A 20138-nucleotide genomic window follows, 5' to 3' on the forward strand; every position below is an offset into this window, starting at 1 on the left:
ATTTGCCTGTACATTGTCTCTTTGACTGGAATGTCTTGACATGCTGAAAGGCAGCTGGGGATGTAAATTTCAGCTTGAGTTATTGAGCTCTGCAAAGTAAATAAACAAGTAGTAGCCAATCTCCACCTGCTGGCTGAATGTGAATTTTCTAAATAAATACAGCATATACAGTTACATCCATATTTATTTGGACACAGGCACGATTTTTTTTTTCAGGTATTTACCAAAACATACTCAAGCTGTAGTTATGTAATGGATATGGGCTGAAAGTGCACACTCAGGTTTAAATGAGGGTTTGTACATACAAATTGGAGGAAGGGTTTATGAATTACAGCTCTTAAGAATAGCCACCCCCCCCCCCCCCCCTTTTTTTTCAAAGGACCAAAAGTAATTGGACAATTTAATCAAAAGCTATTTCATGGCCAGGTGTGGGCTACTCCTTCATGGTTTCTTCATCAATTAGGCAGGTAAAAGGTCTAGAGTTGATTTTAAGTGTGCTATTTGCATTTGGAATCTATTTCTGTGAATCTACATCATGCGTTCAAAAAAGCTGTCCATGCAAGTGAAACAGGTCATTGTAAGGCTTCAAAAATTACACCAATTCATCGGAGAGATAGCAGCAACATTAGGAGTGGCCAAATCAACCGTTTAGTACATTCTGAGGAAAGAAGAACAAACTGGTGAGCTAAGCAACATGAAAAGGCCTGGACATCCATGGAAGACAACAGTGGTGGATGATCGCAGGATCCTCTCTATGGTAAAAAAAAAAAAAATTCACAACATCCAGACAAGTGAAGGACACTCTCCAGGAGGTGGGCGTATCATTATCAAGGTCTACAATCAAGAGAAGACTTCACAAGAGCAAATACAGAGGGTTCACCACAAGGTGCAAACCATTCATAAGCCCGAAGAATAGAAAAGCCAGATTAGACTTTGCCAAAAAAAAACTTCTAAAAAAGCCAGAACTGCTTTGGACAGATGAAACTAAGATTAATCTGTACCAGAATGACGGTAACAAAAAAATGTGGAGAAGGCTTGGAACAGCTCATGATCCATAGCACACAGTGTCATCTGTAAAACATGGTGGAGGTAGTGTGATGGCATGGGCATGCATGGCTTCCAGTGGCACTGGATCACTGGTGTTTATTGATGATGTGACAGAAGACAGAAGAAGCCGGATGAATTTTGCAGTTTAGAGATTTACTGTCAGCCCAGATTCAGCCAAATGCAGCAAAGGTGATTGGACGGCACTTCACAGTACAGATGGACAATGATCCAAAACACACTGCAAAAGCAACCCAGAAGTTTTTGAAGGAAAAGAAGTGGAATATTCTGCAATGACCGGGTCACTCACCTGATCTCAACCCAATTGAGCATGCATTTAACTTGCTGAAGGCAAAACCAAAAGTAGAAAGATCCACAAACAACGAACAACTAAAGACAGCTGCCGTTAGAGCCTGGCAAAGCATCAGAAAGGAGGAAATCCAGTCTTTGTCTTATGTCCATGGGTTTCAGAACATTCTATTTATGATTATATTGATTTGTCCAATTACATTTGAGCCCCTGAAAATGGGGGCACTGTGTATAAAAATGATTGCAGTTCCTAAAATGTGTACTTGATATATATGTTCAACCCCTTAAATAAAGCTGAAAGTCTGCACTTCAAATTCATTTGGATTGTTTCATTTTAATTTTATTCTGGTGGCATACAGAGCCAAAAGTATGAAAATTGTGCCTGTGTCCAAATATATATAGCTATAACAGTGCATATATAAATACCTATTTAGCTGGCTTTAAAAGTAAAATTGTCTTTCTATAACCTTATAGTAAAATCTTTTGGAAGGAGATGAATTGAGGCTTTTAAGGTGCTTGAAATAGACAGTAATTGACTATATTAATAAAAAAATAAAAAATACAACACTATAAAAAATTCCATATTAAAAACCAGATAATCTATTAGCATGGTCCTGTTGTCCTTATTTTCGCAGAAGTACAAAGGTAAACACTCCCAACATGTTTCACCCAGTGGGGCTTCTTCGGGGGAAAATAACCACTGATAATCTAGGAACCTGTGTAAATGGGCCTGAAAGCTGCACGTAGTCTGGAGAAAGGCAACCTACATGGCTCTTGGCCGGAGCCACGTGGGTTGCCTTTCTTCAGACTATGTCCAGCTTTGAGGCCCATTTAAAGAGTATCAGTGGTTATTTTTCCCCTAAAGAAGCCCCAGTCGGCCAAACATGTTGGGAGTGTTTACCTTCTGTTGGGATATGTTGCTGATAATATGTTATTGTACACCTAACAATTGAGTTCTAGTCGAATCTGTGGATGTGTTTATCAGTTTTATTTTCTATTTTAGGTTCACATTAAAAAGTATTGCCCGCTGTATCCAGTTTCATGTCCCAACAACTGCAGTAATACTTGTTCAAGAGAAGAAGTAAGTATATTGGCTTTTCTGCAGACTCTCTTAAAGTGTATGTATTATCAAAAAATGTTTATGGATAAAGATCAAATATCTTAAGGCCCCCTTCACATGGGGCGGATTCTACCAGGAGTCCGCTTGCTCCGTGGGGGGTTTGTCTGATGGTGCAGTACGGACACAGACACAGCCCATTCTCTTCCATGGGCGGTCAGACTGCTATCTGATCTGATCCACCCAGATGGAGGAGAAGGGATTTTGATGTGTCTGTTTTTATGGGATTGGATCGTATTGGATGTAAACTCTAGTCAGGGCCATCTTTAATATTGATTGGACCCTGGGCAAAAATTTTCTTAGGGCCCCCCTCCCCCCATGCAATTTCGCTCTCCACCTTCTCTGAGACATACAATAAATAGCACCTAGACTTAAAATCAGTTTACTGTATAAGATCAGGCAGTGATTGCGATTGGTTGCCAGAGGTTACAGCATATTATTACTGCTTACTGACTGGTTGCTAGAGGTTACAGCACTCCTTAAGGCTCACTGATTAGTTGCTAGAGGTTACAGCACATTTCTGCTTGTTGATTGGCTGCTAGAGATTGTTGTACAGTAATACTGCTCACTGGTTGCTATAGGTTACAGCACACTTTCTCCTCACTGCAGGGGGGCATGATATACCTATGAATGCTGCCTTTATTTACATATCAATGCAGTTGGCCTCAGCATGTCACTGCTATTTACATATGAATGCCAGTATTTACATGTAAACACAGGTCTGCCGGTGAGTCATCTGTACACAACAACAGGACAGAGCTGGGCAGCATTAGTAGCAGCACAGGACTAAAACTTCAAGGGACAAGGGAATGTAAACTGTGATAGTTGGCAAGTATGAGGCAGCTGCTTTGGGCCCCACAACAATGACAGGGCCCAGGGCAGCTGCCCCTTTTGCTCTGCCTTAAAGACGGCCCTGACTCTAGAGTGAAAGGGGCTTTAAGGTAAACACTGTAATAATAACTCAGAATATGTGCCCACTGAAAGCAAATAAGAATTTCTATTTAAAGTGAAGCCCATCTGCTCCCAGTTATCTATTCCATACGACATTATTTTTTTTACATATCCCTCTGATTTTGATAAGAAGTGGATGTATTTATTTTGCAGTTGGACGAACATCTCATCATCTGTCCTGAAGCCGAGGTAGATTGTCCTTTCTCCAATTATGGCTGCTATGTGAAGGTAAGCAACGAAAACAATCGTTTTCTTGTGTTCCGGAAGTGGTTTGGGGCTGATTTAAACAATGTTGAGACAGGCAGCAAGATTACATTTTTTTTTCAGCTCAAGAACACACATACACTATATAGCCAAAAGTATGAGGGCAACCCTCCAAATTATGGTGTTTCCATCGAAGAGTACTGTTAATACTACAGCATACAAAATGTTTCAGACAATTGTGCTCTTCCCACCATGTGACCACAGTTTGGAGAAGCAAGAGATATGTTACCAGCACACCAGGGCACTACGTAAGAGGGTCCAATGCTTTATTTTATGATCACATCACAGCAGAAGATAGAAACGCTTCAGAGCCACATAAGACCCTTTCATCAACGTTGCTATCTTCTGCTGTGATCATACAATAAAGCATTGGACCCTCTTATGGTGTTCCCTGGTGTGCTGGTGACATATCTCTTTCTTTGAAGTCTTTCTGGTCTTCAGCTGGTGGTCACTATAGAGCTCGCTCACTCTTCAGCCATATTCAGGAGTGCATGCATGTGGAATATTGCTCTGGGTACAGCTTGGAGAAGGTCATTTTTTAAGCACAAAGCCAGCTCCATAAAGATATGGATGAGGAGTTTGATATGGAGGATTTTGAGTTGCCTTCACAGAGCCCTGACCTCAACCCTACTGAACATCTTTGGGATGCCAACTGCAAGTGAGGTGTTCTCATCCAACATCAGTACTCAATCTCAGAAATGCTCCTTTGGCTAAAAGTGCTCACATTTCCTCAGTTACACTCCAAAAGAAAGCCTTCCCAGAAGAATGGAAGCCATTATAGCCACAAAGGGGTAGAAGGCAACTACATATTAATGGCCATGGTTTTGGAATGGTCAAATTGGTTTTATGATTTCTGCTGAATATAATCCCCTTTGTTCTACTGCTGCTCTATACACTCACTGTGAATACATGGTATTTCAAAGTATGACTTTCAGTTATGGTGACAGTGGTCGGCAGGAAAAAGGAGAGTGGATCTTCCTAATGGTGACACAGAAAGCAATAAAAACCTCAAAGTATTCAACCCTTCCTGCACCCCTCATGTGCCTTTTATGAGAAGTGGGTGTATGGCCAATGGCAGGGGTCTCCAAACTTTCCAAACAAAGGGCCAGTTTACTGTTCTTTAGATTTTTGGAGGGCCAGACTGTTGCTAGTGGGAGTAGAAAATGCATGTGTCAGTAAACAATGTGTGTGGTTAGTAGGAGGTTAGATAGGTTAGATAGAGCAATAGTGTCCCTTTGTTGGTGTCAGTGCGAGGAATATCTCCTCTATCTTTACTGTCAGTGGCAGGATTAGTGCCCCATGGTTGTTGGTATCAGTCAGAGGAATATTGTCCCATTGTTGGAGTCAGTGGCAGTAATAGTGCCCTGTCATTGGTGTCAGTGGGAGGAATAGTTTTCCAATATTTATATCAGTGGGAGGAATGGTGCCCCAATGTTGTTGGTATTAGTAAGAGGAATATTGCCCCATTGTTGGAATCAGTGGCAGTAATAGTTCCCTGTTACATAGTTAGTAAGGTTGAATAAAGACACCAGTCCATCCAGTTCAACCTGAGTGAGTGTCTACAATTGTCCCTATCCCAGTACATCGCACACTCACATCAGTCCCTACCCTCAAGGAGCCCACAATCCAAGGTCCCCATTCATATACTAGGGCCAATTAACCTACCTGCATGTTTTTAGAGTGTGGGAGGAAACTGGAGTACCCAGAGGAAACCCACGCTGGCACAGGGAGAACATGCAAACTCCAGGTAGGTGGAGTCATGGTTGGGATTCGAAACAGCGACCCTTTTTTACTGCTAGGCGAGAGTGCTAACCACTATACCACTGTGCCACCCCTGTTGTTGGTGTCAGTGGGAGGAATAGTGTTCCAATATTTATATCAGTGGGGGGAATGGTGCCCCACCGTTGTTGGTATCAGTGGGAGGAATACTGCCCCATTGTTGGTGTCAGTGGGAGGAATACTGCCCCATTATTGGTGTCAGTGGAAGGAATGATACCTTATTGGTGTTGCCCGTGAGTGCCCCATATCATTGGGAATAATAGTCCCCTATGAGTTGGATAAAGGCAACTTAAGGTCCACATCTGGCCCACAGGCTGCACTTTGGAGACCACTGGCCACCGTTAATGTAAAGTTTTCTAAAGACGTGAATCAGCCAGCAGTGTCATCCACCGATGTTTCGGGAGCCTTTCATCTATATCTGCGCTGGTCATCTTTTGTATTTTAGTAACAAAAACATAACAGGGGTAATAATTTCTCACGCAATCGCTTTAGATGCACGTTAAACACATACCCACTCCCATTGGAACTAAGCCAGAACCCTGGAAAAAAAATCTCTCTTCCTGGTAATTTTATTTTTATTGTTTGTGGTATACAGTGAAGACAGATTAGAACCTCTGTCCAATTGTTTAATGCTGCCTGTGTTTCTTTTGCCCAGGAAATGAGGGAAAGGCTGCCAAGTTGGTCACAGTCAGGAATAAAAGCATTTTCAGGAGAATGGAAAGGATTAAAGTCTCTGTCAGTATTTTATTGTCTGTTTCCCCTTGGAGAGATGTCCACTCATTTCCACAAGGAGACAATACAAACCTGACATTGATTCTAACCACTAAATCCAAAAACAAAATACATTTTGGCTAGAGTTCTGCCTAAACTTTACAATGCCTTTCTCTTATCTTTGCAGGTGAAAAAGGGAAAACTGAAAATACATGAAGAGACTTTTCTCAAAGACCACATGCTCTATGTACTGAACAGAAACACCAAGCTTGAGAAGCAGGTAAACACGTGTCTTTGCAGACACATCCTAGATTGTAAGCTCTATGGAGTAGAGCTGACATCCCTGGTTTCTCCTGGACTATCCAGTATGTGAATATAGCAGAAAATTATAGTACCTTAAAGCTCAACTTCAGTCATTTTTATATCTTTCCATCTAATAAATCTTCTGCCCATGTTGTTGTTTTAACTTTGGATAGTAAAACATTATTTTTCTGCCAGTAAATACCTTATACAGCCCACTTCCTGTTTCTTGTCTGGGAAAAAGCCTATGCGTATGACATAATGCTCAGCTCTCTCTCTCACTCTTGTGAGAGATTGCCAGAAAGGGAGGGGGTGAGTCATAAGAGGACCAATGAGAGCTGCAGAGTTGTGTCTGTGTAAATCCAGGAAGTGAACAGGCAGCAGATTCAGCTGCCCACAGTTAAAATGGATGCAGCCAGACTCAGTGGAGGGAGCTTTCTGCTGAATATTTGGCAAGTACCGAATCACAGTATATATAAAATAACAATAAGCAATAACATGCAAAGTGTTTGGAGCAAAGCTTCAGAATGGCAAAGATGTTTTTATTACAATTAATGTGAGCAGACTGCAGTTCCTCTTTAAAGTGGTTGTAAACCCTTACAAACCACTTTGACCTACAGGTAAGCCTAGATTAAAGAGGAAGTAAACCCTGATGGGTTTACTTCCTCTTTGATTCCCTGCAAAGGTAAATCATAATGGACTACTATGCATCGCATAGTACTCCATTATGTGTCACTTACCTGACACAGGAGCCAGCGAAGTCACCGCTGTCCCCTGTAGTCCGGAGCATCCATCTTCTCGGTGGGTCTCGCTGCTCCGCCGCTGTCATTCGACGAAGCCGCAGTGACGTCACTCCCGCGCATGCGCATGGGAGCCGCCACTCGCGGCATATCGCCGTTGACAGCGGCATGCTCAGTGCGCCTGCGCGTCGCTGTCTACGGCGCATGCGCCTGGATTTTGGGTGTGCTGAAGTTACCAATTATCTGCTATCCAGATATCGTAGTTCAGAGCGGTGTTACTTTGTGTTGTTTTTTGCTATATGGCACTGCGTTACTTTAAGGCCCCTTTCACACTTGATCGCTTTGCAGGTGTTACAGCGCTAAAAATAGCACCTGCAAAGCGCTCTGAAACAGCCGCTGCTGTGTCTCCAGTGTGAAACCCCCGAGGGCTTTTACACTGGAGCGGTGCGCTGGCAGGACGGTAAAAAAAACTCCTGCAAGCAGCATCCTTCACCGCTCCTGCCCATTGAAATCAATGGGGCAACGCGTCTATACTGCCGGCAAAGCAGCGCTAAAACAACAGTAAAGTGGTGCTAAAAATAGCGGGACTGTGATATTGCAGCGGACAAATCAGACACCTAACTGACCCTTTTTTTGAGAACCAGTGACACCAATACAGTGATCAGTGCTAAAAATATGAACTGTCAGTGTACTAATGACACTGTCAGGGAAGGAGTTAACATCAGGGGCGATCAAGGGGTTAAATGTGTGGCCAACATGCGTTACCGTGTACTGGGTGTGTTGCTTTTACTAAAAAAAGTGCTGCTTTTTGCTCCTCGCCTCACAGGAAGAAAAAAATGGCACATTGCTGCTGTCAGAAGAGAGCCTTGTGTTTGTTTACCTACATAGGGCTCTCTTCGATAATGTCTGGAGCCGATCGTGGGGTGCCGGCGACCAATCAGCAGCCGAGAGCTGCTGATTGGTTGGTGCTGCAGCCAATCGTAGCACAGCTGGGGCGGCGGGGGTGCGCGGGCTTACTCTCCACCCCAGAGTGGCCGCCCTGCCGCAGTATATCTATGGTGGGCGGTCCGCAAGCGGTTAACCTTCGTGCAGGAAATGCATTAAGGTAAAATAAAACTTCAGCCATTAGAGCCACTTTAAAGCTGAACTCTGGAATAAGTAAATACTGTCCAAGTACAAAAGTCATATGTATTCTTCCTTGAATCGTTGTGTGCTTTGTGTATTTCTTCCAGATCTGTGCAGTAATCCAATGTGAGACTTTCCCTCTATGCAGGAGCTTCCTGTAATAAAGACCGATCACTGCTGCTCCCTCTCCTTGTGGCGGGTGACTGATACTGTCTCTCCCCCTCCTATAGCTGTCTGCAGGCAGCCTAAAGTGGGTGGAGTCTGTTGGGTCCCTCCCACAGATCGGCTCTCTGCACAGGCTATGTACAGCACAGTGATGATGTCACTGCTACTTTTACAAAGTAATAACTGGATCCAAAGCTCCCAACTGTCCCTGATTTCGAGGGACTGTCTCTGATTTGGTGCAATGTCCCTCTTTCTTCCTCATTTGTCCCTTATTTTGGTCTGATCTATATAGTTGTATATGTACTTATCTATCAAAAAAGGTGTTTCCTAGCGCTAAACCTTTAAAGAGGAAGTAAACCCTGATGGGTTTATTTCCTCTTTCATTCCCTGCAAAAGTAAAGCATAATGGACTACTATGCATTGCATAGTAGCCCATTATGTGTCACTTACCTGACACAGGAGCCAGCGAAGTCACCGATGTCCCCTGTAGTCCGGCGCATCCTTGGGCTCGCCGCTCCGCCGCTGTCATTCGGCGAATGCAGCGATGACGTCACTCCCGCGCATGGGAGCCGCCACGCGCGGCATATCGCCGTTGACAGGTGCCGCGCTCAGTGCGCCTGCGCCCCGCTGTCTTTGGGCAAATATCTCCTAAACCGTGTAGGTTGAGGAGATATTTCTTGGACCTACAGGTAAGCCTTAATCTAGGCTTACCTGTAGGTAAGTGTGTTGTAAGGGTTTACAACCACTTTAATCCATATCTAAATTGCTGCATTTGTAAATTCCAAAAGCCAATATAGATGAATAGTAGTGGTAAAAAAGCACTTGTGGGTTTACCAGTCGTTTTTTCTGTACAATTCTCCTTTTAACCACTTCAGCCCCGGAAGAATGTACCCCCTTCCTGACCGGAGCACTTTTTGCGATTTGGCACTGCGTCACTTTAACTGACAATTGCGTGGATCCCAAACAAAATTGACGTCCTTTTTTTCCCACAAATAGTGCTTTCTTTTGGTGGTATTTTGGTAGTTTTATGGCATTTTTATTCATTTTATTAATTTTTTTTTTTTACTAGTAATGGCGGCGATCAACGATTTTTATCGTGACTGCGACATTACGGCAGACACATCGGACATTTTGGACACATTTGTATACAGCAATCAGTGCTATACAAATGCACTGATTCCTGTGTAAAGTGAAGGGGTTAACCACTAGGTGACAGTGTAGGGGTTAAGTGTGTCCTGGGGAATGTTTCTAACTTTGGAGGGGCGTGGCTACATGTGACTGATCTCTGCTCCCGATCACAGGGAGCAGAGATCAGTGACACTGACACTAGGCAGAACGGGGAGGTGCTTGTTTACATTAGCATCTCCCCGTTCTTCCTCCATGTGAGGCGATCGCGGGTATCCCCCGCAGCAATTGAGTCCGCAGGACCCGCGACCTGACTCACTGAGCTTGCCGCGGGCGTGCCTGTTGGCCACCTCTTAAAGGGCCATGTACAGGTATGTGATTCTGCCTGTGCGAGCCCTTCTGCCGACGTATATCGGCGTGAGGCGATTAAGGGGGGCAGGACAGGGGCTGTGTCCTATGCCTACATATTTTTGCTAATAGGTGTCCCTCGTTCGCATCTCAGAAAGTTGGGAGGTATGGGGATCTGTGAGAGCATTAGGTGCACAGATAGTGGATTTTTACCTTTTGTGGATTTGGGGGAAAATATTTAAAAGAGAAGTATGGCCAAAGATTTTCCCTTCTTGCAGATTCACCCTTCTATTTGTTCTGATGACCACTGTCACCGAGACAGAAAGTGAGTGGCAACCCAAAGTTTTAGAGTTGTCACCAGAACTAGAGCTGAGAAGAAAACTTCCAAAAGGGACACTAGTCATCATGACAAGTAAGATGAGATTTTCATTCAGTTTGGAGAGATTTCCTCTTATATCCTGATGCCTCCCCAGGACAGGAAGTGAAGGGAAATCACCACCTGATAGAGATTTTGACCATTCCCTATTCCATCTAAAACAAAATAAAAAGGATTGGCTTAATATACTCCAATGAGAGCAGTTGAAACACCTGAACTAATTAGAGGGGGTGTCCATGTACTTTTGTCATATAATGTACATGCATCAGGTAAATAGGGAAAGGCAGTATGAAAATAACACGAGTAGACATGTGCAGGATTAAAACATTTGTTTGTTTAATTTGTTAAATTAATTTATTTCATTTTTGGAATTAGTTTAATTTATTCGAATTCAGATCAAATTCCATTCAAATGTATTCTATTTGAATTTTGGAAGATGGTTAAATTCTTTCTATTCTATTCTATTGTTTGTTTTGTTAATTTTTATTCTATTCTTTTATTCTCTATCCTTTTTGTTTTCTATTCTATTAGAAATTCGAATTTCAGAATATGGTTATATTCTATTCTATTGTTTTTCTATCTTGTTCTATTCTATTCTTTTCAAATGTATTCTATTTGAAATTCAAAGATGGTTATATTCTTTCTATTTTATTCTATCGTTTTTTTCTATTCTATTCAAATATTTTCTATTCTATTCAAATATTTTCTATTCTAATTTATTTTCTATTATTTTCTATTCAAATTCATTCTATTCGAAATTCTAATTTATTCTATTCAAAATTCGAATTTTGGAAGATGGTTATATTCTTTCTATTTTATTCTATTCTAATCTATACTTTTCTATTCCAATTTATTCGATTCAAATGATGGAGAAATGGTTACATTCTTTCTATTGTATTCTATTGTTTTTTTTTCTATTCTATGCTTTTATTTTCTATTCTATTCTATTCAAATTTCGGAAGATAGTTATATTCTTTTTATTTTATTCTATTTTATTGCTTTTTTCTATTCTATTCTTTGCTATTCTATTTAATTTTGAATTTATTCTATTTGAAATGTGAATTTCAGAAGATAGTTGTATTCTTTTTGTTCTATTCCTTTATTTTCTATTGTATTTTATTCTGTTAATTTATTTTCTATTCTATTTTATTCAGTTTTTTTTTATTTTCTATTCTATTTTGTTGTCTTAATCAATTTTTTTCCATTCTATTCTATTGTTTTATTTTCTATTCTAGTCCTTTATTTTCTATTACATTTTTTCTATTCCTTTATTTTCTATTTTATTCTATTTGGAAATTCGAATTTGAATCAAATTGGATTTGAATTTCATCCGCAATTTAGTTTTGTTATTTCAGATTTGTTTAAATTCATTACTGTTGTAATTCGGAAATTCAGATCCATCTGAATTTCCGAAAAAAGAAAGACTCTTCAGAATTTCGATCCTAAATGAAACAAACATGTCTAAACAAAAGATGTTTATTTGTCTTTTGCATGTATGGCCAAAATTGGTAAAGATTGGGCCACCTATGCTAAAGCATTTACTCACGACTATTTTTGACATACAGTAGCTCATGTTTTCTGTATGAGTTATTGTGTATCATCACTGATTTTAGTGTATTGTATTCTTTCACAAGATGCTGGATTTGAAGGACAGTCTGGAACTCAAAGAGAGCACGATTCAGGAGCTGTCAAACACGGTCAAATGGTGTGAGAAGGAATGTCGTCAATTTGCGCAGCTTGGGGTCACCAATGGAAATCACGTCTCCAGCTCACAGGTGAGAAGCAGACCCATCCCTGGGGACCTTTTATTCTGATGAAGACAAATTGTAGTCGAAACACAACAAACACAGAGAACATACATACATCTCCCAGATATCAACCAGTTCATCGATCTCATTCGTTTTATTGGGAATACCTAAGGCACATATGTCAAACACAAGGCCCGCAGGCCAAATTTGGCCCACCAGGTCTTTTCATGTGGCCCTCCCACCCAGTTTTGCAGCCAAAACATGGCGAAACTCCATTCCGCAACCTCCGGCTCTCACCCTCCATTCCCCCGCTCTCACTTGTAAACACAGAAGGCTGGTGAACCCCGGATGGAGGAGGCTGGAGAAAAACCATGTTTAAAAACATGAATTCTTGGGAATTGCAGCAGACATGCATGCCGCACGTAGAACACAAAACAGGAAAAAGCAAAAACAAATTATAAATAAGCAATGATGCAATATGATAGCATAGATAGAGGGGCAAATAACACATTTGATAAAAGTAAAGAAAGAGAGAAAAAGCTGACAACAGCAGGAGAAGAAAACCCTTTAACATGAAAAGAGTGGGCAGAAAAATGTAAAATAGATAAATATACAGGTATGAAAATGAAGAGAAATGTTTATAAAGTGTTCCTATTGTTTATGGGACAGATAGGAAGCTGCTACCATAGTCAACATAATGTTGCTATGTCCCTAAAGATCTTACATTCCAAGTAATGGATGGTCCTACCATGTGTCATTTTTCCCAACCCCCCCCCCCCCCCCCTCCGAACAGTCCTCCGCTGGATCATGGGAGAGTGCCATTTGCCACTGGACCCGAGTGGAGGATCGGGTGAGTATAATACTTTCTGGTTGCCCCTTGACAAAACAAGCAGCTAATTCAATAAGTATGGGCACAGCCTCACTGCATTAGAAACAAATTGCCCTGAGTTCATGTTTCAGATGAAAAATCAGACCATGTGTAAGTATTTTTTATAACAACTGTCAGTTGCTTTTTCTTTTCTAGATTCTGACCAGTTACATGGAGAAGGCTTCCTGGCTGGAAGAACAGGTGATGCAGTTAGTACAGTTAATAAGTGAAGAGCAGAACCGCAGTGACTTGAAGCCACTAATTGAGGCCATTGAGTGTATCAAGCAGAAGGTGACCGCCATTGAAAACTACAAGGAACGCATAGGTATGTATCCACTCTCAGTGTCCTGGGGAAATGTATTAAGAATGGTCTGCAGAGAAGACAGAAGAGGAACAGTTTGCAGTCTTGTTTCTATTGGCTTACAGCTTCATTTGCTGCATAGAACATTTTCTTATCACACCACCTAAAATGTCAGGAGGGCTAAATCACCTACTGTATACCATTTTATATTATCTGTACTTGGCTTCCTGGGTTTGCACACCTGCCAACTCTCCTAATTAAATTGTTTCTTATCATAGAGAACACAGCAGTAGTGAGATCACTGCTATTGTAGCAACAGTCCCATTCCAAAGCTAGCCATAGACATTGGAGAACGGTGACCTGAAAATGCGTGTTCCCACCAACTCATGCCTGTTTCTTTCATGAAGAAGAATGCTTTAGTCACACAGGCATTCCTGTTTAAAACATAAAAAGCTGCGCAACAAAATTAATATAGCTATTAGGAAGCACTAGCCTTAGTGCGAAACGCGTCAGCTGTTAGCATCTTTCGCTGTGATGTAATTTGCTGTGTCCTAAATATCATTTGAATAAAGCATCGTTTTAGCATTGGAGTGCGGCCGTCCAGAGTTCTGTCATTATCCACATTATGCGCAACGAGATTACTTTTTCCACTTTTTAGGGGTTTTGCTATGCCGGTCTGTAAACAATGGGTCATTATTTATTCAGCCATAAAAAAGTGGATTGGGAAATGTAATATTCATGGCTATCTCAGGTAGACAGGCATAATTGAGATATCACTTATTAGTGGACTGTATAGCGCTTCTTTTTTATAATGGTTTCCAGTAAGGCTTCATGCACACTAGAAAGCTAAAAACTGCTAACAAAAGCTGGATAAAAAAAGCTAATAATTTAGTGTTCAGCACAGTGTGTAAGCTACGTCTAGTAGTAGGGATGCACCGAAATTTCGGCCGCCGAAACATATCGGCCGAAAATTGTGTTTTCGGCAAATTGCCGAAAGGAAAATCTTGCCGATAATGGGGCCAGAAATGGGGGCGGGGCCTGTGCGGGGCGCCACCCCCTGGTGCCGCCCATTGCACGGGTGTTTTCCTGGCTCGTCCTCCGTCCCCCCTCCTCCTTTCCTCCCTCCTCCTTTCCTCCCGCCCGACAGTACGGTGATCTCCGTGTGTCACGGAGCTGTGCATTGAATAGGCCGGGCGGCTGCAGTAACAATGTCCCGCCTCCTGTGACAGACGGTACACTGATTCAATGGCGGGACATTGAATCAGCGTGACGTGATTACAGGAGGCGGGACATTGTTACTGCAGCCGCCCAGGAAATTCAATGCACAGCTTCGTGACGCACGGAGATCACCGCACTGATCCGGGCATGGGTAAGTGGAGATGCATGTGTTACATTGGATTCTTAATACATATTTGGTGGCAGTGTGCCTTAATCATCCCTTTTTAGGACAAAGTAATAGAACTAATCAAATTGATTACAGAGACCACATTGGTACTTGATGCAACATGCTGCTTACTGCATATATCAAACTGGCCCAAAAAAATTAAAATAAAGTACAAGTCTGAAACTATCTACCTCTGGCCACTTGTGTGAATGTAGCCATGCTATATAATCCAGGTCACAGGACAAAGGCTGTACTCCCTTTATTGGCCATATAAAAAAAAAAATAATAATCTTGATTTTGACCCAGCTAGGTTTTTATCACCATGTGATAGAATGGGGAAGGGTTAAGTTATTGCTAGTAGAGGTAACGATATGAGTATTCCCAATAGAAATCTGTTGGAACGGAACCAGGTAGCTTGCTTGGGGCCAGTTCACACCAGATGCAGTTCCGTGTGCTTTTTTTGCACAAAATGCATGCACAGTGTTTTCCATGTATTCCAATGGCTCTAGTTCACACCATGCAGTCAGTTTCTGCACCGGAAACTGACTGCATGGTGTGAACTAAAGCCATTGGAATACATGGAAAACACTGTGCATGTATTTTTATCAGGCAGGCTGCATCTGAGGGGAACTGGTGAGGCTGCTTTGATCTCTCCTGTACCATGCCTGCAGTCTCTGACCATCTCCTGTACCATGCATGCAGTCTCTGACCATCTCCTGTACCATGCCTGCAGTCTCTGACCATCTCCTGTACCATGCCTGCAGTCTCTGACCATCTCCTGTACCATGCCTGCAGTCTCTGACCATCTCCTGTACCATGCCTGCAGTCTGACCATCTCCTGTACCATGCCTGCAGTCTCTGACCATCTCCTGTACCATGCCTGCAGTCTCTGACCATCTCCTGTACCATGTCTGCAGTCTCTGACCATCTCCTGTAATATGTCCCCAGTCTCTGACCATCTGCTGTATGAAAATATTTTTTAAAAACAGTCATTTTCGGTATTGGTGCTGTTTTCGGTATCGGTTTCGGTTTTCGGCCTAGTGTATTTTTCATTTTCGGTATCGGTTTCGGCACCAAAAAACCCATTCGGTGCACCCCTATCTAGTAGCGTCAGGCCAGGTTCACACTATTGCGAATTGGATGTGGGATCTCCGCAAAGTAGCCCAGCAGCTTAATAGCATACTGTGCAAGTTCTGGCCAGTGGTCTATTCTCATGACCCAGTAAGCCAGTGGATCATCGACTGGAAAGCTCTCCATCTCTATTTTTGCCCCTAGATAATTGTCCACCATGTGATACAGATGTTGGGATGTAGAAGCTGACAGCCCTGGGTGGCGAGGACTAAAAAAATTGAGAAATGCATCATTTAGGTGGTCGCCTTCTCCACTGCTCCTCTCTTGACCAACAGAAGCCTCAAAACTGAGTTTTCCATGACACTGTAACCTAACAGAATCAGGAAAAGCGTTTGATAAACTCCTCTTTAAGGTGTCCTCGAGAGATTTCCTGTTCTGCACTCTCTGTGGGTCGGGTTCTGAGATTTTGCCCTTATAACAGTGGTCAAGGAGGGTTGCCAACCAATAGTGATCCTTTTCCTTTATGCCGCATATTCTTGGGTCCTTTTGCAGGCTTTGAAGCATGAGGGAGCACATGCACTGCAAATTTGCAGATGCATGAGAAGTAGACTCCTCGGGGTCACTGAGGATTATAGTATCTGGAACTGCCTCCTCCCAGCCACATACTACTCCCAAGGGTTCTGCCAATGGAAAACCATCTCTTACTGTTTGACGTATGTCTTCCTCTGCTCTTCCTCTAGTGTGTTCTGTGGCATAGGAACAATGGTGTCTGCATGAAGTGGGGCTTGAAAGGAAAGAAAAGTCCTCCTCTTCGTTCCAATGCTCTGCCTCGAATGCCCTGTCCATAATGCCATGCAGAGTCTGCTTCAGCAGGAACACAACAGGGATTGTGTCACTGATACATGCATTGTCACGGCTCACCATCCTTGTGGCTTCCTCAAATGGTGACAGTACAGTGCATGCATCCTTTGCTGCCATAGGCTTTTATAGTGTGGGGTGGGATTAAGAGCAATGAGTCATGATTGAATACAGTCATCATGACAGCATCCAATCATGGCTCTGACAGTGCCCTGTACCCTGATTGGCTGAAGCAATGAAAGCTTCACCCAATCAGGGCTTTCAATGCACTGTGCAGACAAACGGTCGAGCGACCCTATAATTTGGTGTTTGGAGAACGTCCAAACAGCCAAAGTTTGGCCCGAACTCATGCTCGGGCTGAACCATTCGCCTATCCGTAACTAATCTTCCTCTTTAGACATCCAAGCAAAATCCTTTCACTAAGAATTAAATAGACTGAGCTCTTCAGGACACTTGCCACAATGTTCCCTTAAACATGCTGACACTAGCACAAGAGAGATGGCAGCAGCACACTGCCTCTAGGATCTCTCACACCAGTCTGTTCTAATGTCCTTGAATGATCGATTGCCTCCTTCTAATGCATTAAGATGAAAAATATTCTGTCAATCCCCAATCCCCCCGTTTTGCTCACCCAAGGGCGTTTGTTCCCCTGCCTGAGACGCGCTCTACCTCTCTGGCCGGAGTTCTCGGCTCTTGATTGGATAGATTGATAGTGTAGCTATTGGCAGTGCAGCCTCGGGGGGCAGGGCCGAATCCGGCATTCTGTGTCTATGGAGGCAAATGCTGGACTCGGGAGTGCGCCTACAAGGTAATCCCCAGGGAGTGCTCTTCGCCTAAGGGGTTTACTGATGCAGGGAGGAGCTGCGAGCGCTGTTTGGGCACCCTAGAAGATGATGATCGGGGCTATTCTGTGCAAAACGAGCTGCACAGTGGAGGTAACTATGATGTGTTTGTTGTTTACAACCCCTTTAAGGGGACATGGCGGGGGGAGGTGGGGGTGTCCTATGCCTAAATACTTTTGCTAATTGGTGTCCCTTGTTCCCATCTCAAAAAGTTGGGAGGTATGCTAACCTAGCACTTAACTATATATTACACTAACTCAACAATGTTTTTTTTCCTGTATTACCTACAGTATATTACTACAATATAATTAACCAAAAACCATTAGAGTTTTTATTTAAATGATGAAGGTGTCAGCAGGAGGAGAAAGACTCAAAGCAGGTTCAAATGAAGCTGGAAACTGCTAATAGGTGAGGGAAAGTTGCCATTAGAATTCCCAAAAAGTACAAAAATACGTGCGGGTGACTAAAGCCATCAGACTCCACCACTTACATACAACTTGAGCTAGTCTGCCCTTTCTTCATAGCTTACTATGTGCTTGCACTAATGAATCCTGGTGACAATTGTAAATTCTCGTTAGTGATCTTTTTGCTAACCATTACAGACCTTTGACTTTGCAGCTAGTTTTAGAGTTAAACAATCCTTACTCTTCTTTAATTTCTTGATCAGACAACCTGGAGAACCAGTTCAACAAGCAAAATGAGCAGATTAACCTCCACAAAACTCAGCTCAGCAGCAACGAGGAGCGATTCAGATTTTTAGAGAGCACCTGCTACAATGGCAAGCTGATCTGGAAAATCACAGACTACGAGAGGAAGAAGAGGGAGGCGGTAGAAGGTCGTGTGGTCTCCATCTATAGTCAACACTTCTACACCAGCCGGTGTGGTTACCGCCTGTGTGCTCGGGCCTACCTCAATGGGGATGGTTCAGGCAAAGGAAACTATTTATCACTGTACTTTGTAGTCATGAAAGGAGATTTTGACTCACTCCTCTCCTGGCCTTTCAAGCAGAAGGTCACATTGATGCTTCTTGACCAAAGTGGGAAAAAGAACAATATCGTGGATGTTTTCAAAGCTGACCCCCACAGCAGCAGTTTTAAAAGGCCGGAAGGGGAAATGAACATTGCCTCCGGATGTCCACGCTTCGTGTCTCACAACCAGCTAGAAAATCCAAGGAATGGCTGCTATATTAAAGACGATACCTTGTTCATTAAGGTTGTTGTGGATCTTACTGATCTGGAAGAGTTATAAGGATGTCAGGAACTCAATAAAAACCTGAAAGACTTGGATTTGGAAGAGGAAGGATTATCTTCTGATTTTAGCATTTTTTTAAAAGTATCATCAAAGTAAATCTATAAATTTCACCTTTTGAAGGCAAAGTGAAACGTTTTCTTGATAGCCCTCTCTCTCTCCCACAGATGCTTACATTCCTAGTGCCCCAACACCAACTGGTTCACCTGTGAGAGTCCAGTGTGAAAAACCCTGTGTAAGCTCATGTTCATTCATCTTCAGGTGCCCAACACATCATCATGGGTTAAAGTAGAACTATAGGGAAAACTTTTATTTTTTCCTTTTGGATAGAGTAAGGGAGGGTTGTAACCCCTGTAAAATGTATTTTTTACCATCTGTTCTCCATTGGGGAGATTTACCGTCACTTCCTGTCCTATAGCCAGAAAGAAAGTGAGAGGAAATCCTTACAAATTAAAGTAATCCCCTGGGGAAACCCAGGTCACCAGAACTAGTGTCCCCATTGATTTCTCCTCTATTACTTTTCTGGGGACAACCCAAAATTTTGGATTTTCTTTTACTTTCAATGATAATGGGACAAATAGAGAGGGTGGATCTCCCTAACAGGCAGCAATAAAAACTATCCAAAACTAAAAAAAATGTTTACCTTTAGTTATACTTTAAACTGATCCATAGACAAATGATGTCCTCAGTCAGAAGTGGAATATGGCTGCAGAAATATACTATAACCCCGATACTGTTTTTTTTTTTTCAGCCGGTGATTCGCCGCTAGATCACATATAGAAGCGGCTGGAGGGGTTGCTTCTTGGTGGTTCTCAGGCTTACCTGGATGATCGGTAGCCTTGAGAACCGATCCAATGGTTGTGGCGGCTGGAAATAGAGATGAGTGGAGGAAAGATGGCCTCCACTCATCTCTATGGTCTATAAGGACCAGATCGATGTCATGATGTCACTTCTAGTTTCGGCCTAATGTAAACAAGGTAATTTTAATTTTAATTTTTTTAAGCATTAGATTAATGTTTTTTTTAATCTAATGCTTTTACATTGTAGAGCAGAGATGTTGGGGTCTTATTGACCCCAGATCTCTCCATGAAGAGGACCTGTCACTGCTTATTCACATCGCAAGGGATGTTTACATTCCTTGCGATAGGAATAAAAATGATAAAAGAAATGCAGTGTAAAAATCACAAAAAATTCAATAAAAAAATGTAAACCGCCTCACGCGCAGTGGTGAACGCATTCGTAGGTCACTTCCACACATTTGAGGTATTGCCACGAACATCAAACTGAGAGACATAATTCTGGCACTATATCTCCTCTGTAACTCTAAACTGGTAACATGTAGAAATTTTTAAAGCGTCTCCTATGGAGATTTTTAAGTGCCATTGTTTGCCGCCATTCCACGAGCACGTGCAATGTTAAAGCATGACATATTGGGTATCTATTTACTCTGCATAACATCATCTT

The 20138-nt window shown here is 42.4% G+C and overlaps 1 protein-coding gene across 2 annotated transcripts in view; it reads left to right on the forward strand.

Moving 5' to 3' along the window:
* Positions 1-19888, forward strand: part of TRAF5 (TNF receptor associated factor 5) — a 70165-nt gene extending 50277 nt beyond the window's left edge. For both annotated transcript variants that reach the window (XM_077485729.1, XM_077485730.1), the window contains exons 6-11: positions 2357-2434; positions 3575-3649; positions 6363-6455; positions 11989-12129; positions 13127-13295; positions 18094-19888. In XM_077485729.1, coding sequence (XP_077341855.1) covers positions 2357-2434; positions 3575-3649; positions 6363-6455; positions 11989-12129; positions 13127-13295; positions 18094-18674 — 1137 coding nt within the window. In that variant the 3' untranslated portion in view covers positions 18675-19888. The remainder of the gene's footprint in view (positions 1-2356; positions 2435-3574; positions 3650-6362; positions 6456-11988; positions 12130-13126; positions 13296-18093) is intronic.
* The last annotated feature ends 250 nt before the right edge of the window (positions 19889-20138 follow it).

This window comes from Lithobates pipiens, unplaced genomic scaffold, assembly GCF_037356315.1.
Source record: "Lithobates pipiens isolate NorthernLeopardFrog02 unplaced genomic scaffold, aLitPip1_a1.2 Scaffold_18, whole genome shotgun sequence".
Lineage (NCBI taxonomy): Eukaryota > Metazoa > Chordata > Amphibia > Anura > Ranidae > Lithobates > Lithobates pipiens.